The sequence below is a fragment of the Heloderma suspectum genome, chromosome 1 (genome assembly GCF_057233095.1).
Source record: "Heloderma suspectum isolate Gila_16-S chromosome 1, 16-S_ref, whole genome shotgun sequence".
NCBI lineage: Eukaryota > Metazoa > Chordata > Lepidosauria > Squamata > Helodermatidae > Heloderma > Heloderma suspectum.
In genome coordinates, this window is record NC_139458.1 from 71,314,968 (window position 1) to 71,337,184 (window position 22,217).

Sequence of the window (22,217 nt, forward strand, 5' to 3'; positions counted from 1 at the left end):
TGGGAAACCACCAAATGATTGGTGGTTGAGGGAAAGGGGTGGGGCCAGAGGAAGAGGGCATGGTCATCTGGGGAACCTTGGAGGGCCAGATTTGGCCCCTGGGCTTGAGGTTCCCCACCCTGATGTATGGAACATTGAGGTGGTGTTGGTGGTGGGTGGAGTGGAGAGAGGAGTGAATTGGCCTGCTCAAGCCCCTCCTAAAGGCTTATTGTTAAGTATCTTAGAGGTGAGAGTTCAGGGTTGGGAGTATTATTCTGTGAGGTTAAAAATAACCTTCCTCCCTGTATTATATAGGGATTTTTAAGAAGCAGGAAAGGAAAAAAGACACCTTTTCCCTGTCCTACTCTCCAGACTCTCTCTCTCTCTCCCCACCACCCCAATATAGCAATCAAATGCTCCAGATTCAGGGCTGGCAGCCAGCCCCAAACCTGGCCCCTCTAATGCTATATAGTACAGCAGGGAGAAGCCTTTTTGAGGCTGGTGGAGAATGAGGAAGAAAGAAAAAGTCTCCCTCCCCTTCCACTGCTTTAACTGAACCAGATAACTCTTATTATCTGGGGTGGGGATACACCACAGTATTTTGCTTCAGGTCCCACTTGTTCTATCTGTAATCTGTTCTATAAATGGTGTGTGATGTGTAGCATTTCCCCCTTCAGATTCTGAGAGTACAGAACCTCTCAGTGTAGATGGCACCTCAGACCTGGATGAACAGGTGGGAGAAGAGGATGAGGAGGACGTAAACACTGGACTGTTGGAGGGAGATGCTCCCAGGACTCCAGATCAAGAGAAGTTCCTCAAACAGCATTTTGGGACTCTTGCCAGTAATGGTGAAAAGGGTACAGTTGCTGAAACAGTGAAAATTCTTAAGTGTTGTGATGTTTCACAATTGCTTCTCTATAAATCTGCTTTAGACCATCGGTACCAGTAGCTGTTGTGGCGCTCACCTGACCACTGTGGAAGCAAATGCCATTGGTGGGATAAAGAAATTAATGAGAAACAGGCCAGACAAATCTGTAGAATCCCTTGCAATCTGGTGGTACAACAAATGGAGGCTACCCGTTTAAAAGAGTTCTATCTGGCTTGTCAAAATAGTTGCTGCTCCTTCCTTCCTTTCTCTGACCTGAGGGAAGACTTGAATCATCAGTTGCGCTGGAAATTCCACAGAAATGCAGTAGCTCCAAGTGGTAGAAGAGGGCATAGCAAACACTATGATATCAGAAGGAATGTAAAAACCCCCCCCCCCATATATTATGGCACCTTAAAAGGTGCTTCCAGATGTTGGGCTGTTGTGCAGCAGTTCCATCTCCTCCTCCTTGACAGATTTTCTGGGTTAAGAAAAAATATGGAATAAGTGGTAGGAAAACAAGGAAGGTCTAGGAGTGGAAGACGACATCATCTGGAAGCCTCCCCCCTCCCCTACAATTCCACAAACCATCTAAAGAGACTTAACAAATGATTGTGGTATAAGGCTTATACTATAAGCTTTCATAGACTAGAGCTCACTTCATCAGATGCATGAGGTGTTATCCTACATTGGCAGGTATATAGACACATGGTTTTAGAGAGAGAGAAATGTAGGCAGTGAGGTCAAAGGGAAATGAAATGCAAACAGTACAGACTCTGGGTGCTTCCAGACAAGGCTTTTATCATGCCATTGCCTTGCTCCCGTCACCCAATTTACAGGGGGTCTAGATGATGTCATCCACGAGTAGCCCTCCTGTGTCTTCCCACCACTTCTTCCATCTTTTTTGTTTTTTTACCACAAAAAAATCTGTTAAGGAGGACAACACAGAGTAGCTGCACAGTGAATTTTGATTGGTAGCAAAAGGAGCAGTCCTTTTTGAAAACACACTATGACAATTATATTCAATTTTAAATGTATATAAAATAATTATAGTGTACAAAGTAGTGTTGAAGAGTATACAGACATCCTGGAATTGGTAAGCTGGTTAATACCTCTGGTGGAATACTTAAGAGAACACCTGACCCCCTACCTGTCTGTTTGGATACTATGTTCATTAGGAGATACTATCCTGGTGATGCATGAGCTATCACAAGTCCAGTCCACAATGGCTTGAAACAGAGGCCGTAGTATCACGGGGGCACTCTCTGGAACCTCCTACCAGTACATATTAGACAGGCACCAACACTTCTGGGTTTTTAGCGTCTAGTGAAAACTTACCTGTTCCAAAAAGCTTTCCCAGAACAATGATCTTGTCTTTTTTCTTGCTGTCATCCTATTGTCTCTTCTAAGGTTGATACAGTATTCTGTTATGGCTTTATACTGTATTGTTTGTATATCACTTTGAAATTTCTTTTTAATGTAAGCGATTCATAAATACTGGTAAACAGAATTTTTTTGCTGTAACAGGCTAGTATGGCTACCCCTCTGGAAACTGAGAGATTAAGGGCGCAATCCTATGGCCACTAGACGGCCATAGGATTGTTCGGTTTTTGGGAACCGACCTCGGAGCCCATGCTCTGAGGTCGGTTCCTGAAAAACCCTCTCCCCACCCCCTCCCCTGATGCCTCGTGGATCGTCCCCAGGCTCTGTGCTCATAAGAGCAGCATGAAGCAGGAAGAAAGGGGGCATTCCCAGGGGTAGGGAGCACAAAGTGCCAGTATGATGCTTCCTGTGCGTCGTCCAGCCTCCCCCGCCCCCCGCAGTCCCACGGTTAGATAGCCAAAACCGGCCGTCTAGCTGCAAATGCAGGGTGGATGGAGCATGGAGAAGAAGATCCTCTCCATGCTGTGCTCACCCTGCATTGGATAGGCAGTCGCCTCTGAGTTCAGAGGCAGCCACCTATCACCACAGGATTGCTCCCTCTGGGTGCAATCCTATGCATGTTTAGACAGAAAAAAGTCCTACAACTCCCAACATTCCCCAGCCAGCATGGCTAGTTGGGACATACTGGGAGTTCTAGGCCTTCTCTCTGTCTAAACGTGCATAGGATTGCACCCTGAAGGCCTTCTGAACCAACAGATGAGGGAAATGGATAATGATTCTTCATCAATCCTTCATCCACATTTGGATATATACAGTGGGGTTTCATGTTATATGCCATTTGAGTTAAGACTTTCCCTCAGGTTTAATAATCTGCAGTATTATCAAACGAAAGTAAAATTGATCCTAAATGTGAAGAGTTTTTATTTTTTTTAAAAAAAAGAAAAATCAGAGCTTGTAAGGGAAACAGCTTCACTGGGTCACCTTAGGGGGAAGGGCCACAGCTCATTGGCAGAGCACCTGCTTTGCATGCAGAAGGTCCCGGGTTCAACCCCCCGGGGGGGTTGCATAATTACCCTTGCTAGCGCAGCTTGCCATGTCATGCAAACCCAGCAGGAGTGGCTTGTTGCTGTGGTTAACGAGCCACCCAGACCCCATGGGCTGTTTTAGGGTTCTGGTGGCTGCCCAAGCCACCCTCACTGGGTTTGCACAACATGGCAAGCGGTGCTGGCGAGGGAAATTATGCAAATCTGACTGGCATGCATAACAGGGGAAATAAGCCACTGTAGCGTATTTCTGTAGCTCTTTGCAAACTTGCGCAGTGTAAACCAGGAGTGGGTAACTTCAGGTGGTCAGGGAGCCAGTTCTCCACCCCCATAGCAGCAGCATTTTTTATTCTTGTTTTCAAGCTAAACATGTCCTCAGTTAGCCTCCGTAGCAGCTTGCCACTGAATTCTGGTGGCAAACTGCCAATTTCTTTTAATTCTGACTTTTTGGGGGAGATGAGGGCTAGTGGGGGTCATGTGTTTAATTACTTAATTAATTACATTTCTATACCGCCCAATAGCTGAAGCTGTCTTTGGCTATTGTTACACCCCTGGTGTAAACAGTACTGAGCTAGATGGGCCAATGGTCCGATTCAGTATGAGACAGCTTCCGCTGTTCAGTGTTTTAATTTTTCTCTGCTGTTTTCCTTATCTCAGGCTTTAACAATAGTTTCTCATTAGGTGTTAAATGCTCGTAGGGGCTAAAATGAGAGCCATAAATTACTCATGCTTTGAGTATTCACCTATTAAGACTGTGACCCTGCGCATGCTTATTTGGGAGAAAGCCCCCCTGAATAAGTGGTGCTTACTACTGAGGGAAATATGCACAGGATCAAGCTGCATGGGAAACAAAGTGTAGTAGCTGGGGAGTTCCACTCTCATCCCGGTAACCTGTGACCATTTTAAAAAAATCTTAAATTAAACTTATCTTGCTAAAATGCATGTCTTTTCACGAACTTGAGCACATTTCCTCCTCTTAATTCACAGGTGGATCATGCAGGACTCTGGAGAGAATGGAAAACAGTATTTCTTCTCGTTTTCTGTCCCAGTCTCCAGCTCTCAGGTAGAGTTCTCACTTTCCGTTAATGCTGGACAGCCCGGTCTTGCTTTAGACCAGACGTGACAGTCTCAAATCTTGATCTTTCTGATCCTGGTGCTTCTTAGCAAAGAGGCTTGCTTTTATGAAGATTCCAGTGTTCTTCATGCAGACTGCCTGTATCTGGAGGGTGACATGGGAAGGTCAGAATGCCCTGTGTTTGATCAAGGTTGTTGTCATTGCTTTTATTTCTTCAGTCTTCCAACAAATATCACAGCTGTATAGATAAATCAACTTTGGGTCATAGAAGGTGTGTACTTTGCCATCTGATTTACTCTTCACCATTTATGCACTTTGTTTTATTTTTGCATTTCATTCAACTTGGACAGTGAACGCCATACCATTCACTTTTGTTTACTGATTAGTTTTAATCTGGTTTCCTTACACTAGCAAGCAGCTTATTCTGCTGACTAAGCTCCAAATGTTGCATGATAATTCAATTTCTTGAAAGAAGAAACCTGCTATACCTGATAGGGGCAGGAGAGTGTAATCTTTTGTATATTAAAAAGGATATCCATAAAAGCTAGGGTTTACTGAGCACTTGGTTCTGTTCTTTGTCAATGTAGCAAAGAGAAGAGCAATATATTCCAATTGCTTATAACTGGATGCCAAGGCCTTTAGGTTAGTGTTAACATCCTGGTTTTTAGGTAGAAAAGGAGACTCCTTTTTCATTGTACAATCCAGGAAAGCAGATGCATGTGTCTCATGTGGATAAAAGTATGGCAAGAATCTGATAGCAACCTTGCTGAGAGGAACTTACTCCGATTATAACTGTGGCTTATCTTCCCTTGCTGGAACCTCCCCTTCTTCCCCCTTTTGCTAAACGCTTGTGTCAAATATAGCAATCTTGTGTATGTTTACCCCTTGTTCCACTACTTCCTATTCTGTTACATCCAAGGGGAAACTGTGTTTGTGGAAGGATTTTGGCCTTGAGAGTTTTCTTGCGGCTTAATAAGAATCAGCTCCATAGTACTGTTTTGTTTTTTTTAACTGGTGATGGTATTGCAACCTTAAGTATCCTGTCTTATCTTTGACTTTCTAGGCAACTGTCACGTTCTTCATCAAATCTAGTACTGGATCGGAAACCCACTGAAAGCCCTGCCTTGTCAAAGCAAGTTTCTGCTGATCTGTTGAAAAATGGGATTGACCGTCAGAACATGGCCATGGAGAACGGCATCTTCCAAAACGATGTTAATTCCTTTAGGTCACTTTATATGCAGAGAAAGAGAAAACCTGCTTTAGAGATCAACAGGGGTCTCGGAAGACTGGCTGGGCCTTTCCCAGATAGCGATGGGGCTATGGTGATGAGGAAATCCCAGTCAGTTCATGACCTTGTTCATAATGGTAAGGAAGGAGCTTGGTACTGTGATGTAATATTTAAAAGTAACGGACATCCACAATAGAAACCTGCCCAGCCTTGGAGATTAAAATTAATAATCTGCCAGTTAGTAAATACAGTTTGCTTGCCAGCATAAAAGTGCCTGTGTCTCTTGGGGGTGACTTGAGCTGGAGATGCACAGAACAGAAGGAATTGCTAATTCCAACTGGTGATAGTAAGAGAAGGGCTTCATCTCCTTCCTCTGGAAAGCAGAGATATTCTCTCAGAGATATTAAAGTAATCCACTAGGATGTTGTTCTTCAGTAGAAACGCAGCCTGAAGTCATGGAAATTGCCATTCATTTTCATGCAGCGTGTGTAGAAGTCCTTCCTAGCAAACCAGCCTAAGTGTGGTCTTGCATGTGCAGTTTGGGACTGCTTTTACTTTGTGTGGTGCTGGGAATTACCCAAAGGGCATACCACATTTATTTTTCTTAACACTTCTGTGGTTACCAAGCCAGCGATCATTGCCCTGTGACTGCTTTTCCCTACAAAGAAGACATACTATTACAAATACTAGGTGGTATGACCTATGACTTGTTTCATTCTCCCCATCGCACAGAGCAAAAGACCAAAATAGTACATGTACTACTATTTGTAGTCTGGTCTTCAATCAGAAATTTAGACAACGGTGCTTGGAGGAAGGGTGCCAAGAATAATTACTCCCAGAGCATTGTTGCTTTACCAAATGTGTCTTCTTGGAACTGAGGTGAAATAATGTTTAAAAGCTGGAGTTATCCTGATTCTGTTTGCACCATTTGCTCCAGACCAGTTCTATGCATTTATTTCTTCCGTTTCCACAGATAAGATTCCTGGGGTGATGCCTTCTGCCAGGCAGCGTCCTCAGACCCTAATGGTAGGTGAGAAGGATCCAAGGTCAAATAACTGTCGGGAGTTGTCTGCAACTGTGCTGAAGATGGATGGCTCCAACTCTCTGCAAGCCAAAGACAGTAAAGCTACGAAACCAAAGTCCTACATGAGCCCCACCACTAGTTTCATGGCCAAGATATCCCGTAGCATATCTGTGGGAGAGAATCTGTGCCTTGGTGACTCTACAGAAAACCTGGTTCCGGTGAAGGTTAGCCCACAAGTGCCAGAGAAGAAACAGTTAAATTCTTTAGGGGACACTGAGAAGAACAACAAGCCACTTGTGAAAGAAAATGGCCCAGTGAAACCTGCTCTTCAGCAAGCCACAAGCTCTTCATCACCCAAATCCTTTCACAGCAAGTTGGCATCTAACAGAGCCCATTTGATCCTTGACATTCCCAAACCTCTCCCTGACAGACCGACATTAGCTTCTTTCTCACCAACTGCCAAATCAAAAACGCTGCTAGAGTCAGAGTCTCCCCAGTCACCTGCTGGCATGGGTAAAAAGAAACCCTCCTTTCCTGAAGGATGGGCCTCCAAGTTGGAAAGCCAAGCAGGTGTGCCTCTGGGCCTCAGTAAAGGTAGTCCAGTGAGTCCCTCTAAAGAGAATCAGACATTACTGAAGATCAAAGTCCAGCTTGAGCCAGGGGTTATTAATCCCAAACTGAAAGAGTTTTCAGATGGTCTGCATCTAGAGCCTCCAGAAAAAAGACCCCTGGAATGCAAAGAGGAAGTTGCCAGCTCTGGTTGCACGCCAGATAATCAGCTTGAGCTTTGCTCTTTTGAACCAAGCAGGCCGAGGTCTCCCACAGCTGTGGCAGCCCTGGCAGAGCACTCAGGTGTGCACGGATACCCATCTCTAATCTTCTTCCCTCTTCTGTCTCCTGTCTTTGTGAACCGCTTCACGCTTCCATCACATTTCTTTACGTCCAGCTTCTGGCCTGTCTCGTCCTGTCTGCACCTGTCTCGTTCCATAAGCCATCCTTTCAATGGTGAGACATCTCAGTCTGACATTCATTTTTTCTGTCCTCAGTTTCTGCTCCCTGTGTGTCTTGGGTTTTGTGTTGGGTGCATGCAAATCTTATAGGTCACACATTTTTCCTGCTTTAAACGAGTGATAGAAATAGCACAAGAGTGGGCGCAGTATACAAAAAGTAATTTTGCATACTGGGAAGAGGAAAACTTAGTGCTCAAAATTTCCTGATCTTTCAGTGTGAGTTTTTAATTTCTTTAATTATAACAGAAACAAAAAAGGAGAAAGGGGGGTGGGGGGACAAACAGCAACAGAAAAAGAAAGAAACAGAAAAAAATAACATGACCAAAAAGCACATCCATTCACAACACCTTTTCAATGTTAGTTAGTTAGTTAATTAATTAAATTTCTTAATCGCCACTCTGGGCGATGTACAACAATGCCAACAGTTTAAAACAATAAAATTACACATTAAAACATCATATTTCTAAAATTACCCTAACCCAACCCAAGTGCCTACCTGAACAACCAAGTTTTCAACGCGTGGCGGAAGCTCATTAAAGTTTTCATCTTTTCTTTTGCTGCTAGTCTGATGGACTTTTCCAATCTGGTGCCCTCTAGATGTGTTGGACCTACACCTCCCATAACCCCAAGCTAATGGCTATGCTGGCTGGCAATGATGGTAGTTGTAGTCCAACACATCTGGAGGTTTCTAGGTCAGGGAAGGCTGGCATAGAGAGACTAGATACATTGGTTGTATTAAAAGCTCCACTTTCTGTTCAAGCATACATTAAAAATGGTACTCTTGGCCAAAAGAACTTACATTATTTTAAACCATGTAAACACTGCTGCTGAGAAAAGAAAAATTCATGCCTAGAGCATATGGGAATAAATTTCCACTGCTCTGTGGTTTTCCAGGCTCTTGCAGAGTGAAGCTTAAGGGTCCAGTTCTGCAGTGAAAAGACATGTGAAAAGTTTGGGTGCACACATAGGGTGAAATCGAACGGTGTCTGTTTCACTGTCAGAACAGATCCCTCTCCCCTGCAGCTTCTGTGCACTTCCAAAATCTCTGGAGGTTTGGGGGATGCTCCGGAGGAAAATTGGGGCTGTATGAGGGGCGAAGATGGGAGAGGCAGGGGAAGCCCCATCTTATGAGCAGAAGTCCACTCGTGCAACATTGAAAGCTACCCCTAGGATCTTAATTTCATTTTGTGGTTTCATGGTCATGTGGAAGACTGTATCTTAGGGTGTTTCTACACGAGTGATTTATTGCACACTTGTGATTGGCCACTAACGGACGTTTGCAGGTCCTTGACATGACGTCGTCAACCTCTAGGACATCGCCCGTTTATCCCACTTTCAAAAAGATCAGAGATAAGCTGGAATATATTAAAAAACAGCGGGATATTGGCAGTGTGAAATGCTGGTGTAGCACTATGAACTTGCTGAGGAAGGACTTTCCTCAATTCAAGCCACGTGTCTGCCGTGTAAATGCTTGAGCACATTTCTTGATTGGAGGGAGAAGAGAGTAAAATGTCTCCCTGCAAAGAAGGGAGACAAATCTGATCCCCGACCCCACCAAACTCAAAATCAACATCTTCTGTTGATTCAGAGCACCCCGTTAAGTTCAATGGGGCTTACTCCCAAGTACTTGTGCTGATGGTTGCAGACTTAGAGCACAATCTTACGTCTAGTCAGAAGTAAGTTGTAGCTTTCCTAGGGGCTGCGAGGAAACAGTACAGCAAAAGTTAAGCGACAAAAGCGGCTCCCTCACTTCTGCTCCTTTGCACACGTCAGGGAGGGAGCCGCTTCCTTGATTCAAACCACATGTCTGCCGTGTAAAGGAGCCCCTCCTTATCCCATGAAGAAACTGAAAGCAGAAAGCCCCAGTAAGGATGCAGGGTTTTTAAGGGTTTTTTGCTAATGTAGAGGCACCCTAAACCTCTGCTAAGATGGAACATATTTCTTTACTGCCCCCACTTTCACAAATTGGTAAGATGTGAAACAAGTAAAAGGGAGAGAGACAGAAGCTCACAAGTGTATTTTAAAAGGATGTTTAGTTTTTCTCTCTCCTGCCATCTCTGAACACTGAAGGCAGCTGACAAACCAATAAAAATACTTCATAAAACATAATAAAAAGCATCAGGTAATTAATAAAACATCTACAGAAGATAAACATCAACTCAGTAAAACAAAATGGCTTTCTCATAAAACATCATCATCATGAGATAACATTAAAAGCCCATCCTAAAGGGATTACTTTGCTGTGTCAGTCTATCCTAAGCAATTAATTCCATAAAACTGACATTATGGCTAACAAAAACAGTGTTGCCATGAGGTGAACAGAGCACAAGGCTTTGGAGGGGCAGAGGAGAGGGATGGGGAATTGAGGTCTTACATTCTCCTCTGCTTGCATGTAACTTTGATAGAAAGTTACCTAACATACCTGCTCTCAGTCTTTTTCCATCTACCAAATGTGCACATGCTTCTCACTGATACAGTACCTTGAAATCTATGGAGGAAAATGCCGTAGGATATGAAGTATGGTTATCACAGCAGCCATTTGATAGTCTGAAGGTGTATTCTAACTTATAGAAGCCTTATAGCTCATTCATCCAAGAATTTGCAGCACTTACTGTTAGCGTCTTCCGCATGTCTGCTGGTATTCATTGATCTCAACAGCAATGCACACGCATAATAATCATGAGAGAAATCCAGAGATGGTGAGAAGAAAACCATTGGTGTTTTCTGAATTAGAACACAAGATAATGGAAGCCAATTAATTCACACTGTACATTAACAAGAAGGTGAAGAATGTATGGATCTGAGACGTTAACTGGTGCCTATACAGTCATACTTGGCATGGGATATGCCGAATCAGCCCCTCTCCCTGGGTTCTCTGTCCCTAATTCAGAACCATGCAGTACTTTCATTACAACATATTATTTTTTAGCTAATAGGAGGATTTTCAATAGCTCCCTTGTGAGTTATTATGCAGCAGGACATAATAAAAGTCATATCATGCCTGTGTGTTTGTCCATTTGTATGTCAGTCATCATGTGCAACTACATGCCTTTAGATGTTAGACTCTGCTATGTTAATAGGATGGCAGCTAGGCAGACAAAGGGTACTTCCAGACAAGGCCTTTATTGTGCAATTGCCCTGACTCATTCACAAACATTTGGTGGTGGTGGTGGGTGGGTAGAGTCCAGATGATTTCTTCCATTTGGAACTTTCCTGTTTTCCCCCATTGCTCCTTCTGTTTTTCTTATCAGCAAGAAATCCATTAAGAGGGAAAGGCAGAACAGCTGCCCAGGCCCTTTTGAGTTTGTGAGGAGCTGTCTGGAAGCACACCAAGTTGGCTTCCTTTTAATAAATGCAGAGTAGTGATGTATTGCAGAAATATCCCGTAATCTTCCCTCTACCCCATGTTGCATTTCATCCCAAAAAGGCTACCTTGTAAAGCAATATGCTGCTTTGTTGCCTACTTAGATGATGCTTGTTCAGGTCCAGTTGAGGTTGTTGTTTTTTTGCCAGTATTTCCCAAACTGCTGCCAGCTGTTGCACATTTCTTCTGTCATTAAATTTGGAGGCAGACGTTTACCCTTGCTCTTGCATTCACTTTTAAATTGCAATTATTACCCTCCTCAGAAGAGTCTACCTGTGCCTCTGCATGTATCGCAGTTCTGGGTATGCCTCTTGAATGGAAGGGAGCAAGTTCAGAGCAACAATTGGTTGCAGGGATGCAGTGCGCATCCTTCATTGATGGCAGGAAATTCTACTGTACCCCTGCATCTAGAATGATTTAATTGCACATGATGTAGACATGTGGCAGAAATTTTCAGTGCAGGCCAATTGGAAGAAGGCCAGGCCAGTACAGTGAACCATGCAGTAGGCAGCCTCCTTTGTGAATGACTGCTTTGGGATCAAAACAGCCTTTTAACTATTTAATTAACTAATTTTTCATAGCACATAGTTTGGGAACTGCTAATATAGGCCTTAGGCAGAGGATCTTTGGTTTTACATGGGCCTAATCCTAGAGATAACACGCTATCTGGGACAAATTACTTTCTTTCTGCTTAGAAAGGGATGAAAATTAGAAAGCAAGAAGTTTTTACAGTAAGGTGAATTTCCAGAAATGTGTATATCAATAATATATAGTGAACTGTTTCACATGACGAATGGTTCAAGGAACTATTCGGGGGTGGGGTAGGGAGGTAAAATATACACATTTCTTGAACATTTTAAAACATCTTTTACATGAAATGGCTAGATTTTTAGCAGTGCTCTTCAGTAGTGAGACAGTGAGCAGAACTAGCGTATGTGTGACCATTGCTTAGTGCCTATGTTCTTTTGTCTCCCCCAACTCCAGGAGGTTCATCCATCAGTGTTGAACAATGCAAGCATGTTGTATCTGAGCTCCAGGACAGCATGCGTAAGGCCATCCATCTATACCATATGGTAAGTCACACCTTCATTCCAGTTGGGCCGTTAGATCTTAATGCTTATATGTGATTATATTAGACAGGTCAGGAACATATGGTTAAGACTTCGGAACAAAGGTCCCCTACATTTTCATCCAGTGGCAGACATCTGTGCTTATTTTTGTGTGTATCTATAAACCAGATGTAAGTGCAGCAGCTAATCTGCGGGGAAGCCCTTGGAGTTGTTGTGGTGATTTGCTATTGGAAAGTGTTACATACCAGTCAGCAGCTATAGCCTGTACTTAAGTATGGAAGTTGCTTCCAGTTAGAAACTCAGAGCCAAACTACACGTTGCATTAAATACATGGTGTGCAGTTGCCCCTGTACTTTTTTGTTATTCACAAGTAAGCGCGCTAGGCCCTGAACTGGATTGGGACTACCACACACAAGAAGGGGAGGTTTAAACTTTCAGTCCCCCATGCAGTCCCTTCCCAGTACCCCCCCTTCCAGAAGCAGGGGGTTTAACAAAGAAAACCCCCTCCATTGGTGCCAATGGAGTTTTACACATGGTGGTCTTGATCCTGACTGGGGCTTTGCACACTTACGTCTGAGTAAAGAAAAAGTAGAGGGGCAACTGCACACTACATATTTAGCATAATGTGTCATTTGTCTCTCCCCTAGGCCTAAGCCCAGCCACCATTCAGAAGTGTCAGAGGACCTGTTTGTCAGGGTTGGCCTTCAAGTGCTGAGTCCAAGGGGCGAGGATTAGTTTGATTGAATGTTATTGTTTTAAAATCAATTGGTGTTGCCAGACATAAAAGTATTCTTGTACATATATGAGAATGAAGGGTAGCCATATGAGGTATGAAATCATTTTCACTCCTACACACACACACACACACACACGAGAATTCAAGCTTGCTCAATGCACAGCATAAATGCAACACATAGAGCAAGTCTGATTGAGAGAATGTGTTTGAAACGCCAAGAGTTGTGTGATGTATGTTCTTTTTCCTTGAAAGATCAGGTGAGGTGTGGGGAAGAAGAGAGAAGGGAAGGAGCTCTGTGCCCCTTTAAACCTAGATCAGGTATGAGGGACACCTGATGTGCCTGGAATCACCGTGCCTGAAGTGAGAAGTCACAGAGGAGTGAGGCATCCATGCTGCTCCCAAATACTTTCTTGGGTGAGAAAGGAGGGAGCGGTGATAGAGGAAGCTAATGCTACACACCCCAACCCTCCATCTGAAGCTCTGAATTCAAACTGATAATCTGACAACACTGGATTTGGTGCTTTTTTCATTGTTACAGGCCCAAGGTTTCAGGATAGGCAAGACAGTAATTCTAAAACAAACTTCCCGTGGTCCCCCTTCCTTTGCAGGTGTCTGCTAACGTGGAGTCTTCAGCTGACAAAGATGAGATTGCTGGCCTCTTGACTGATACCTTCTCTGTGATGAAAAAAGAACTGGATTCCTTGAAGGATGGAAACGAACTTCAAAGGGAGAAAGACGTGTTAGTGAAGCCACAAGATACAGTTGTAATGCCATTGGGTGAGGGAAGTGGTTCTACTTTATCCAGTCCTCACCATTTTGGAGATGAGCAAACTCTTGCTTTGTTGGAACAATACTCAGAGCTGTTGTTACAAGCTGTTGAGCGACGTATGGATAAAAAACTCTAAAAGAGTGGGTCTAATCGACATAAACTTTTAATAGAACCGCACAGGAAAATGAATGGGACAAGTTCGTGGTGAAAGCCTTGAATGAATGCTATAATTGTTTTTATCCAACAAAGACTTTTTCTTTAACAAGAAACAACTAGGTCTCTTAAGGATCTCTCTATGGTTTTCAGAAATGTGCTGGTCACAGTAACTAATCTTTCTGTGCTCACCTCCTCTCTTTTTAGTGTTGTTAAGTGAAACTGTTTGGAAACATTTGACACAGCCAAAATGTTGGGCTTTTAAAAGAAAATTCATACAGGATCAAACAGAATCCAACTGTGACCCAACCTGAAACTGCTGACTTGACAGAAAGAGATCAAGATGGCACCACTCACTCCTTCTGTAGCGTTGTCTCAATCTATATACAGACTGTTAAACCTTTTATTTATTAATTTATTTTTGTGACTGTTCCTCTAAACCTTTCACATGTGTTTTGTATCTGTGGATGTTTCTGCATCTTTCCCACAATCTGTACTGAGAGACAAGTTTTGTTACAGTAAATGTACTAGTAGTTTAGTAGGCAGGATAATTGAACTACTACTTTCTGCCGCAGCCTGCCTTGCTGAATTTCACTCCCTTATACCTGGATTTCTTACACATAGGTTTTTGTTTTTTGCATTTACACTTTTGTTCTCTCAGCTGTGATTTCTATTTTAAAGAAAAACCTATACTTTACCAAATCTGCACTTGCTTCCAGAGGACAGTGTACCCTTTGGACCATGCTCTGGAGATCTGTTACAAAGCTGTTGATAAATGGATTGGTTATTTTACAAGAACCATTCAGCATTTTCTGAGGTTTTATTTTAAAAAACCTAAGCTCTCAGACATCAAGGGAAGAACTGTCAAAATCTGTTATAAAGTTCTTATTAGCGGTGTTGTTTAAGTTCTGGTTCTAGTTCTTAAATTCTGTTCAAGGGAAGCAGGAGAGGTACCTAACATCCCCAGCAGGTGGGGGGCTTTTATTCATCTTGAGGGGTAAAAACAGAAAACTACCAGACTAAATGTGAGTGGCCAGCAAATGCAGATTATTGTGATGTAACTATCTCCATTTCCTTTTCCAAGATGTGTCAATAGTGAGGATTTTTCTTAATGTCAGTGGGTTGAGAATGAAGCTGCATGGAATTTTATTGTGTTCAGCGACAACCACATTTTGCCAGTTCCTCCAGTGTCATATAAATTAGTCCACTGCTGTTGTTCAAATAAACTAGTAAAGAACTGATTATTTTCAATTAATCCAAGAAAGGAAGTTAATAGGGACATACAAGCATTCTTTACTGTGCCCTGGCTTTACATCTCTCTCATTTGCTTTGTTTCAAAGGCAGCACAAGTCCCAGGATATTGAATTGTCAATCTCACCATGTTCCCAAAGTATTAGTTTTAAAAATAAGTAATCTACGGATTTGTTTAGTGTTGCTCTCTCTGGTCAGAGAGCAGTTGTGTCTTCTGTTGTTAATCTGATCACCCTACTAAATAGCTTTGCTGATCTAAGCCTTTCTGGCTGGCTTTTCCCCATGCACTGTTGAAATTGTCCTATGGGCTTTATGTTTCATTGCACCACAGGGCTAGCACCCCGTGGTGTAGCTTCTCTGGATCTGATTGGCTTTCATTTTGTAGTGCTCTAGTGTTGAGTGTTCTGCAGAGCAGACCTTTCTGGCTGGCTGGCCAGCCAAACATCCTTGACTGAGCTCCAAGGCTGGGGACTTGGAATGTTTTTAATGCTTTTTTAGTATGCTCCTCCCAAAAATGCCAGCTGGCTTACTCACCCAGATATTCCTCTGAATACGTGTGTAGTTAAGGATACACTCACCAGAACTGAGCTTCTGCTAGTAGTCCTTTTCATCTAAGAGTGAGCATGAAATGGGCCAGTTGTGACCAAGAAATGTGCTGCTTTTTCCTGTGACAAAGGAATCTGATTGCTAAGGATGGACAGCAGAAAGATAACCCTTGGACATCTGTAAAGTGAAAATTAGGGTGGGTGGGTTTTTTTGCATGTATATGTCAGGAAAGGTCTTAATAGGCAAAATACTTTCCTTTCCCTGTTCACATTTAGACTGTGAAAAGTATTCAGTGCTCAGGAAACACTTTCCTTTTCTGGGACACACACACATACACTCAGGTAAGAGCCATACTTCTAACACAGATATCTTGTGGCATAAGAAAGGGAGAGATAGATGTTCTTGGGGTTGATTTAACCCCTGAATTGTCAAATGCATTGGTATGAGAGCAGAATCAGCATGTAGATACACTATACCTCAATGCTATTGATATTGTGGCAGTTATCCAGTAATTATCCATTGGGGACTGTTTTGCGTGAAAGGCAATATCAAACAAATTCTACGTTAGTGTCAAAACAGGGTTTCCATTACATAATTCTCATCAACTTACTATTAAACTGGCCCCTGTCTACTTTCATGGATCGAGGTGGGAAAATAATAAAAAATGGGGGCTGAGAATGAACTAGAATTGTAGTTTTGTGTGGTTTTGAGCAAGTAGATAGGCAGGGAGGTATGGGCCTGTAGTTTCTAATATGACATTGAATAGCACAACCAAGGCGTCTAGCAAAGTAGTATTAGGGCAAGGAATCTGTTAGGTTCAAAGGGCAGAATATGAATGAAATTGCCCTCAAATAGGAAAGTATAAGTAGAGACAGCACTTAGTTAAGTGGAATTGAATTGTGAATGAACCTGTAGATTACAGAATGGAGAGACATGTTGGGTTTTTTAAACAAGTCTTTTAATGTGCCCTTTATTTTCCCACTTATATCTATGATTTTGGATGACTTTGGGGTAAATATCCTCAGCCAGTCAACTGTCTGAAACCAGTTGCTCCCATAAAATTCTTATTTCCCCTCTTTTCTATCCCAAGAATTTGTGTCTAAGAAACAGGAGGAAAAAGTTCATTTTTTCTATGGAAAATACTCAGATGTAAAATATTATTTATAGTTATTCATTGGTGGCACTCCATTGTTGGTCATAGCAAATGGCTTAAATATTGAATCTGGAGTATCTTAAGAAGTATCTGTTACAAGATTGTAGGATAGTCAAGTGTCAGCTAGCTATACTTTTTGTTTTGGACTGCTTGCATATTTTCTGGCTTTATTATAGATGTCTACTGGCCATTTTAGGAAAACTTCAACAGATACCTTAGGGGTGGAGAAATATACACACATGTAGTATCTGAATCTGTTCCACTTCTGATTTTTAGTGTGTGCATGCAATTTTCATGTATTAAGGTAAATGGGTAAAATCTATACAAGAACATGGACCCATCACTGAACCCACACTTTCATATTATCTCCATGCTTTCTGAAATGTTTCTGAGCAGCGTGATTTAAATTTTGTTCTTAAACTATACTGATTGTTCTTTTTTCTAAAGGCTCTACTTGAAAAGATAAATACCGTGCACTTGAATGGGACAAAATGGTCTGCTGTTATTTCTACAGAAACACAGACCTTTTGAAAGCCAAATTGTGCTTACACCAGCTATTGTAATGCAACTGGTGCTACTCAATATGGCCATTTTGATATTTACCTGCCGCCCAGTCCTCCCAGTTTAATCCTTTCCATCTCTACTGGATGTCCCTCTAATCATTGGGCCTATTAGTTTCTCCTTTCACTCCAGTGATCCATAATAAATACATTTATTCCCACAAAAAAAGTCTACTGTTAGGAGCAGTTCATGTGACTGAAAGTATTTCAAACACTACCGTCACATATAAACACAGATGTTCAGCCACTAGACCTATAGTATCAAGTATTTTAAACCTTAAAAACTCAGTTGGAGAGGAGAATAGCTGCCTTGTGGCCCTTCAGGTACTGTTGAGTAAATTGGTCTATCTTTAAATAAAAACTAGACTATCCAGAATTCTGTATTGTTTGTATATAATATTCTGGAGTTGGGCTGCATATATATTGGCCTAATCTGCTGTAAATCACAAGACAGTGATGCATGGGTCAGCAGCTTTAGGAATAAGCCATGTCTACTCAGCATGTCTCAAGCCCAGACACCAGATAGACATCCCTTTTCCCTGTATTCTTTCAACACTCCCTCCCTATTCTCCACTTGTTTCAACAGGAGATAACAAACCTGAAACTTTTTTTATTTATAAATGTGTGTTTTCTACCTTGGCTTTAAGAAAAAAAACACCTTTTAAAATGTCCTTTTTAATTATTTGAAACTATTGTTTTATGTTTGTGGGGGTTTTGCACTGTGAGCCACCTTTTGGGGCTATTTTTAATTCTGTATTCATTTGTACTCTGCGTCTTAAATACTTTCAATAAAAAGTGTGAACCTTTGTTACAAAATTACTTTCATGCTTTTTACTCAATGCTACTATATTGTTAGGGCACTTGGAGAGTTCAAGATGGTTGCAAGAAGTTTCGATCATGCTAAATTCCCCCCAAGTAGTTACACATTGGACCGGGGAAAGATGTTTGCCCATCACTAACGACTGCAGCATCCAATAGTCATCTGTATGTGTGAATGAGCCTTCACAGCTCAACCACCCAAGATACAGCTTTTATAGAACATCACTTAAAACACAATGCTTTGCAACTGAGTGAGTGCATTCAGCTTCAAGACATGGCGTTCATGTGTAAACCTGCCTAGAGACCTTCCTATCAGCACAGTGAAGCAATTGCACTGGCTATCAATTAGCTACTGAGCCAAGTACAAGGTTTTGTTGCTGGCATATCAGCTTGGGACCAGATTTCCTTCCCCAATACAGACCTGTGAGATTAAGATAACTGGAGGAGACTTTGCTCATTGTACCATGGTCTACAGAATTATTGCCATCTTGCAGCAATATCGAAGTGGGCCTTCTCCATGGTGGCACCCACCTTATGGAATGACCTCCCACTGGTATTCAGAAGGTGCCAACTGCAGCATGCTTTAGGCGCCAATTAAAGATCCATTAAAAATCCATCTCTTCATCCAGGCCTTCTCTGAGAGAGTGTGCTGCCCAGTTTGTCCAGTATGATGTAGTATGACTTTTAATGTTTTATTAATGATAATTATGTTTATATAAATGTTTTAGCAACTATTAAATATTTTAGTGTATATCATAATGTATTATCTTGTGAACTGCTTAGAGATATTTTTTGGCTATCGTCAGCAGTATGTAAATTATTAAATAATATTAATACTATTACTTATTCAACGCTGGTGCAATATGTGCACTGTCAGGTGCCCAACTCAGCATCTTGGCTGCCACATACTGCACCAACTGCAGCTTCCAGACCAAGTACAGGGGTAGCCCCACATAAAACTCATTACAGTAATTTAAAGTGAGATTACCTATGCATGGACTACAGTGGCCAGGCTATCCTGTCCAGGAAAGGGTGTAGCTGACACACCAGCCTGAGTTGGTAATAGGTGCTCCTCACCACTTGGGCCTCTAATGACAATGATGAATTATGAAATTACATGCCTGTTCTTTTGAAGTGCAACCCATCCAGAACAGGCAAAGTCTCCAATTCCAGTACCTGGGAACCACCCACAGAGTCTGTCTTGTCAGGTTTCAGTCTCAGTCTGTTGACCCTCATCCAACCCATCACTCATCCAACCCATCACTTCATCCAGGCACTGGTTCAGAACATACACAGCCTCTCCTGATTCACTTGTTACAGAGAAACAGAGCCGGGTGTCATCAGCATGCTTACACCTTACCCCCAAAGGTCCCAATGACATAAGAACATGTGCCTTCAGACTATGCCCTGGGACCACATGAGGCAGCCACCTTGCTCGAGCTAAGCAAGTTTCAGTTTAGTCAGTGCTTGGAGGGGAGACTACCTGGGAACCACATGTAGCCACCTTGACTTCCATGATGAAAGAAAGGCCACGCTGGATCAGACCAAGGGTCCATCTAGTCCAGCATTCTGTTCACACAGTGGCCAACCAACTGTTCACCAGGAACCCACAAGCAGGACATGAGTGCAACAGCACCCGCCCCCAAAATGTTCCCCAGCAACTGGTGTACATAGGCTCACTGCTTCTGGTACTGGAGGTAGCACACAGCCATCAAGACCACCCCCAGCAGGTTCATATAGATGTTAAATAGCATGGGGGACAAGATAGTACCCTGTGGCACTCCACAGAATAATTGTCAAGGAGCTAAGGCATGGTTCCCCAATGCTACTTTCTGGAACTGTACAAGCATGTAGGAGCAGAACCACTGTAGCACAGTGCTTCCAATTCCCACGCATGGGCAACCATCGCAAAAGCTGCTGAGAGATCAAGCAGGATCAACAGTCGCATCCCTCTGTCTCTCCCACAAGAGATCATCCATCAGGGTGACCAAAGCCAGTTCTGTCCCAAAACCAGGCCTGAACCCAGACTGAAGTGGGTTGAGATAATCAGTATCGGCCACTAATATCCCTGATATTACTGACTGATGGTATAAACCTCCGGATCCAGGGAGGGCTTTTTCAGGACTGGACACACCACTTTCTTCTTCAAGGCAGTGGGCACCACTCTATCATGTAAAGATACATTCACCACTGCCTGGATCCACTCAGCCAGTACCTCCTGGCTACCCCAAATAAGCCAGGATGGGCAAAGGTTAAGAGAGTAGGTTGTTGGCCGAACAGCTACAAGTGTCTTGTCTATATCCTCAGGCCTCAAAAACTGAGTTGTGTGACCAATCCAGTTCTACCGTATACCCTATCAGATGTGCCTCATTAAGAAATTCTGGAAATTCCTTACTTCAAATGCACTTTTCTTTGCCTCCCAGGAAAGTCATACAACTAGATATCACAAATTAGTTGGTCAGATTCAATTATTTCAAACCAAAACAAGAAGTTGTTGTTCAGCATGGACTACCAACTGATTTATAACAGCGTTGTAAAGAACTGCTTGATCAGTAACCTGTGGCTGAATCACCAGGCAGGGGAAAAAATTGTAAACTGAGGTGCTTCCAGATGAAGTTTTTATTGTGCAATTGCACTGCCTCATTCATAGAATTTTATGGTGTGTGTGTGTGTGTGTGTGTGTGTGTGTGCCTGCCCAGACGTTATCTTCAGTTTATAGCTCTCATGTTTTCTCATCACTGTTTCCACCTTTTTTTCTTACCAGGAAAAAAATGTTAAAGAAAACATGGGATAGCTGCACAATAGCTTTTTTAATGTTACCCCTAGGAGCCCTCAATCTGGAAGCACCCTTTGAAGTTGTTCCAGATGAGGCATTATTGTGCAATCACACTGCCTCATTCATGGAATGAAGGGGTCCAGCCATCATCTTCAACCTGTAGCCGTTCCATGTTTTCTCACTAGTTCTTCCATTAAACAAAAATACAAAACAGTAAGGAAGAAAAGATGGAACAGCTGCACAATGCCCTTTTATTGCTAGCACTAGGAGCCCTCCATCTGGAAGTACCCTTGAAAGAGTTGGTTTAGGGGGAGGGGAGTGATTCACTTCCCCTCTCCGCCTGTGGTTTTTTGGTCAATTTGTATGAAAATGACACACATCATATAGATGTTCCTAGGCAAGAAACATGAAAAGTTTCAGATGGCTAGGTGCAGGGGCTAGGGAATATTGATGCTTGAAAATCAGTTTAAGGCTTTTCACTGTGAAGCATGGAAGAATGGCCATCTCATCCCCAGATCACAGTGATTGCAGCCCCTGGTAAAATGTGCTTTAGGATTAGAAGGTTGACCTGTCAGGCACTCAACTGTACTCCCTCTCTCCAGCACAAGTCTTTCGAGAAACAAAACTAAAAGACACTATTTGGAGACATAAGGCCCATATTGTATTCAAAACATGAGTTCATAATGAAGCCTCATGCTAGAGTGGCTTCAGAGGCAAGATTGCTTCACCTCTGGATTCAACAGAACTGGACCAGCAGCAGCCAGGATTAAGAATTTGTCCAAATTGGATATACATCCCTAAGAAAAAGCCATCGAAACAGTGAAGAAAGCAGAAATGTCAGTTAAAAGGCTCTCAAATATCTAAAGGCAAGGGAAAAAAGGATGGATTTTACATTTTAAATTACTAGGACTGCAGCCTAAAGACACGTAATAACTCCTGTTTGAGCTCACATTACATTTTTTAAAAATCCAGTCCATCCTCCAAAGAGCTCAGGTGATGTGCATTGCTCAGTCATTCGTCCAGGTGTACCAAAACTGCATTTTTGACCCTCTTGCCCTTTCTGATTTGTTAAGGTCACTCAGAGAAGCACTTTACATATACCAAAATCACTCTTTTTTTTTTTAACTGCTTCTTTGAATCAAACGCGTTTTTAGATGTAATTATTACAGGATTAAGTTCTGGCTTGGGAAAAGCCAGGTCAGTGAGGAAATAAAAACCCTGAGTAAAAACTCGGTTCTTTGGGCAAACCAAAGCAGTTTGCTTCTGCTGTTTTGGCGAGACTTGAACCCCAAAGAACTCATTCTTTTAAACTATCTCATAGGGGAAAAAAAGATAGCCGCGCTGGTCCATGTGGGGGGAAACTCCGAAACCCACCGTTACACGATACATTAACAGCTAACGCCACCAAAGCAC

The 22,217-nt window shown here is 42.5% G+C and overlaps 1 protein-coding gene across 1 annotated transcript in view; it reads left to right on the plus strand.

Annotated features, from left to right (window-relative positions):
* MAPKBP1 (mitogen-activated protein kinase binding protein 1) overlaps positions 1 to 18,021 on the plus strand; it is a 164,068-nt gene extending 146,047 nt beyond the window's left edge. Inside the window, exons 26-31 of the mRNA XM_084846278.1 lie at positions 657 to 836; positions 4,258 to 4,333; positions 5,409 to 5,710; positions 6,547 to 7,602; positions 11,956 to 12,044; positions 13,386 to 18,021. Coding sequence (XP_084702404.1) covers positions 657 to 836; positions 4,258 to 4,333; positions 5,409 to 5,710; positions 6,547 to 7,602; positions 11,956 to 12,044; positions 13,386 to 13,682 — 2,000 coding nt within the window. The 3' untranslated portion in view covers positions 13,683 to 18,021. The remainder of the gene's footprint in view (positions 1 to 656; positions 837 to 4,257; positions 4,334 to 5,408; positions 5,711 to 6,546; positions 7,603 to 11,955; positions 12,045 to 13,385) is intronic.
* The last annotated feature ends 4,196 nt before the right edge of the window (positions 18,022 to 22,217 follow it).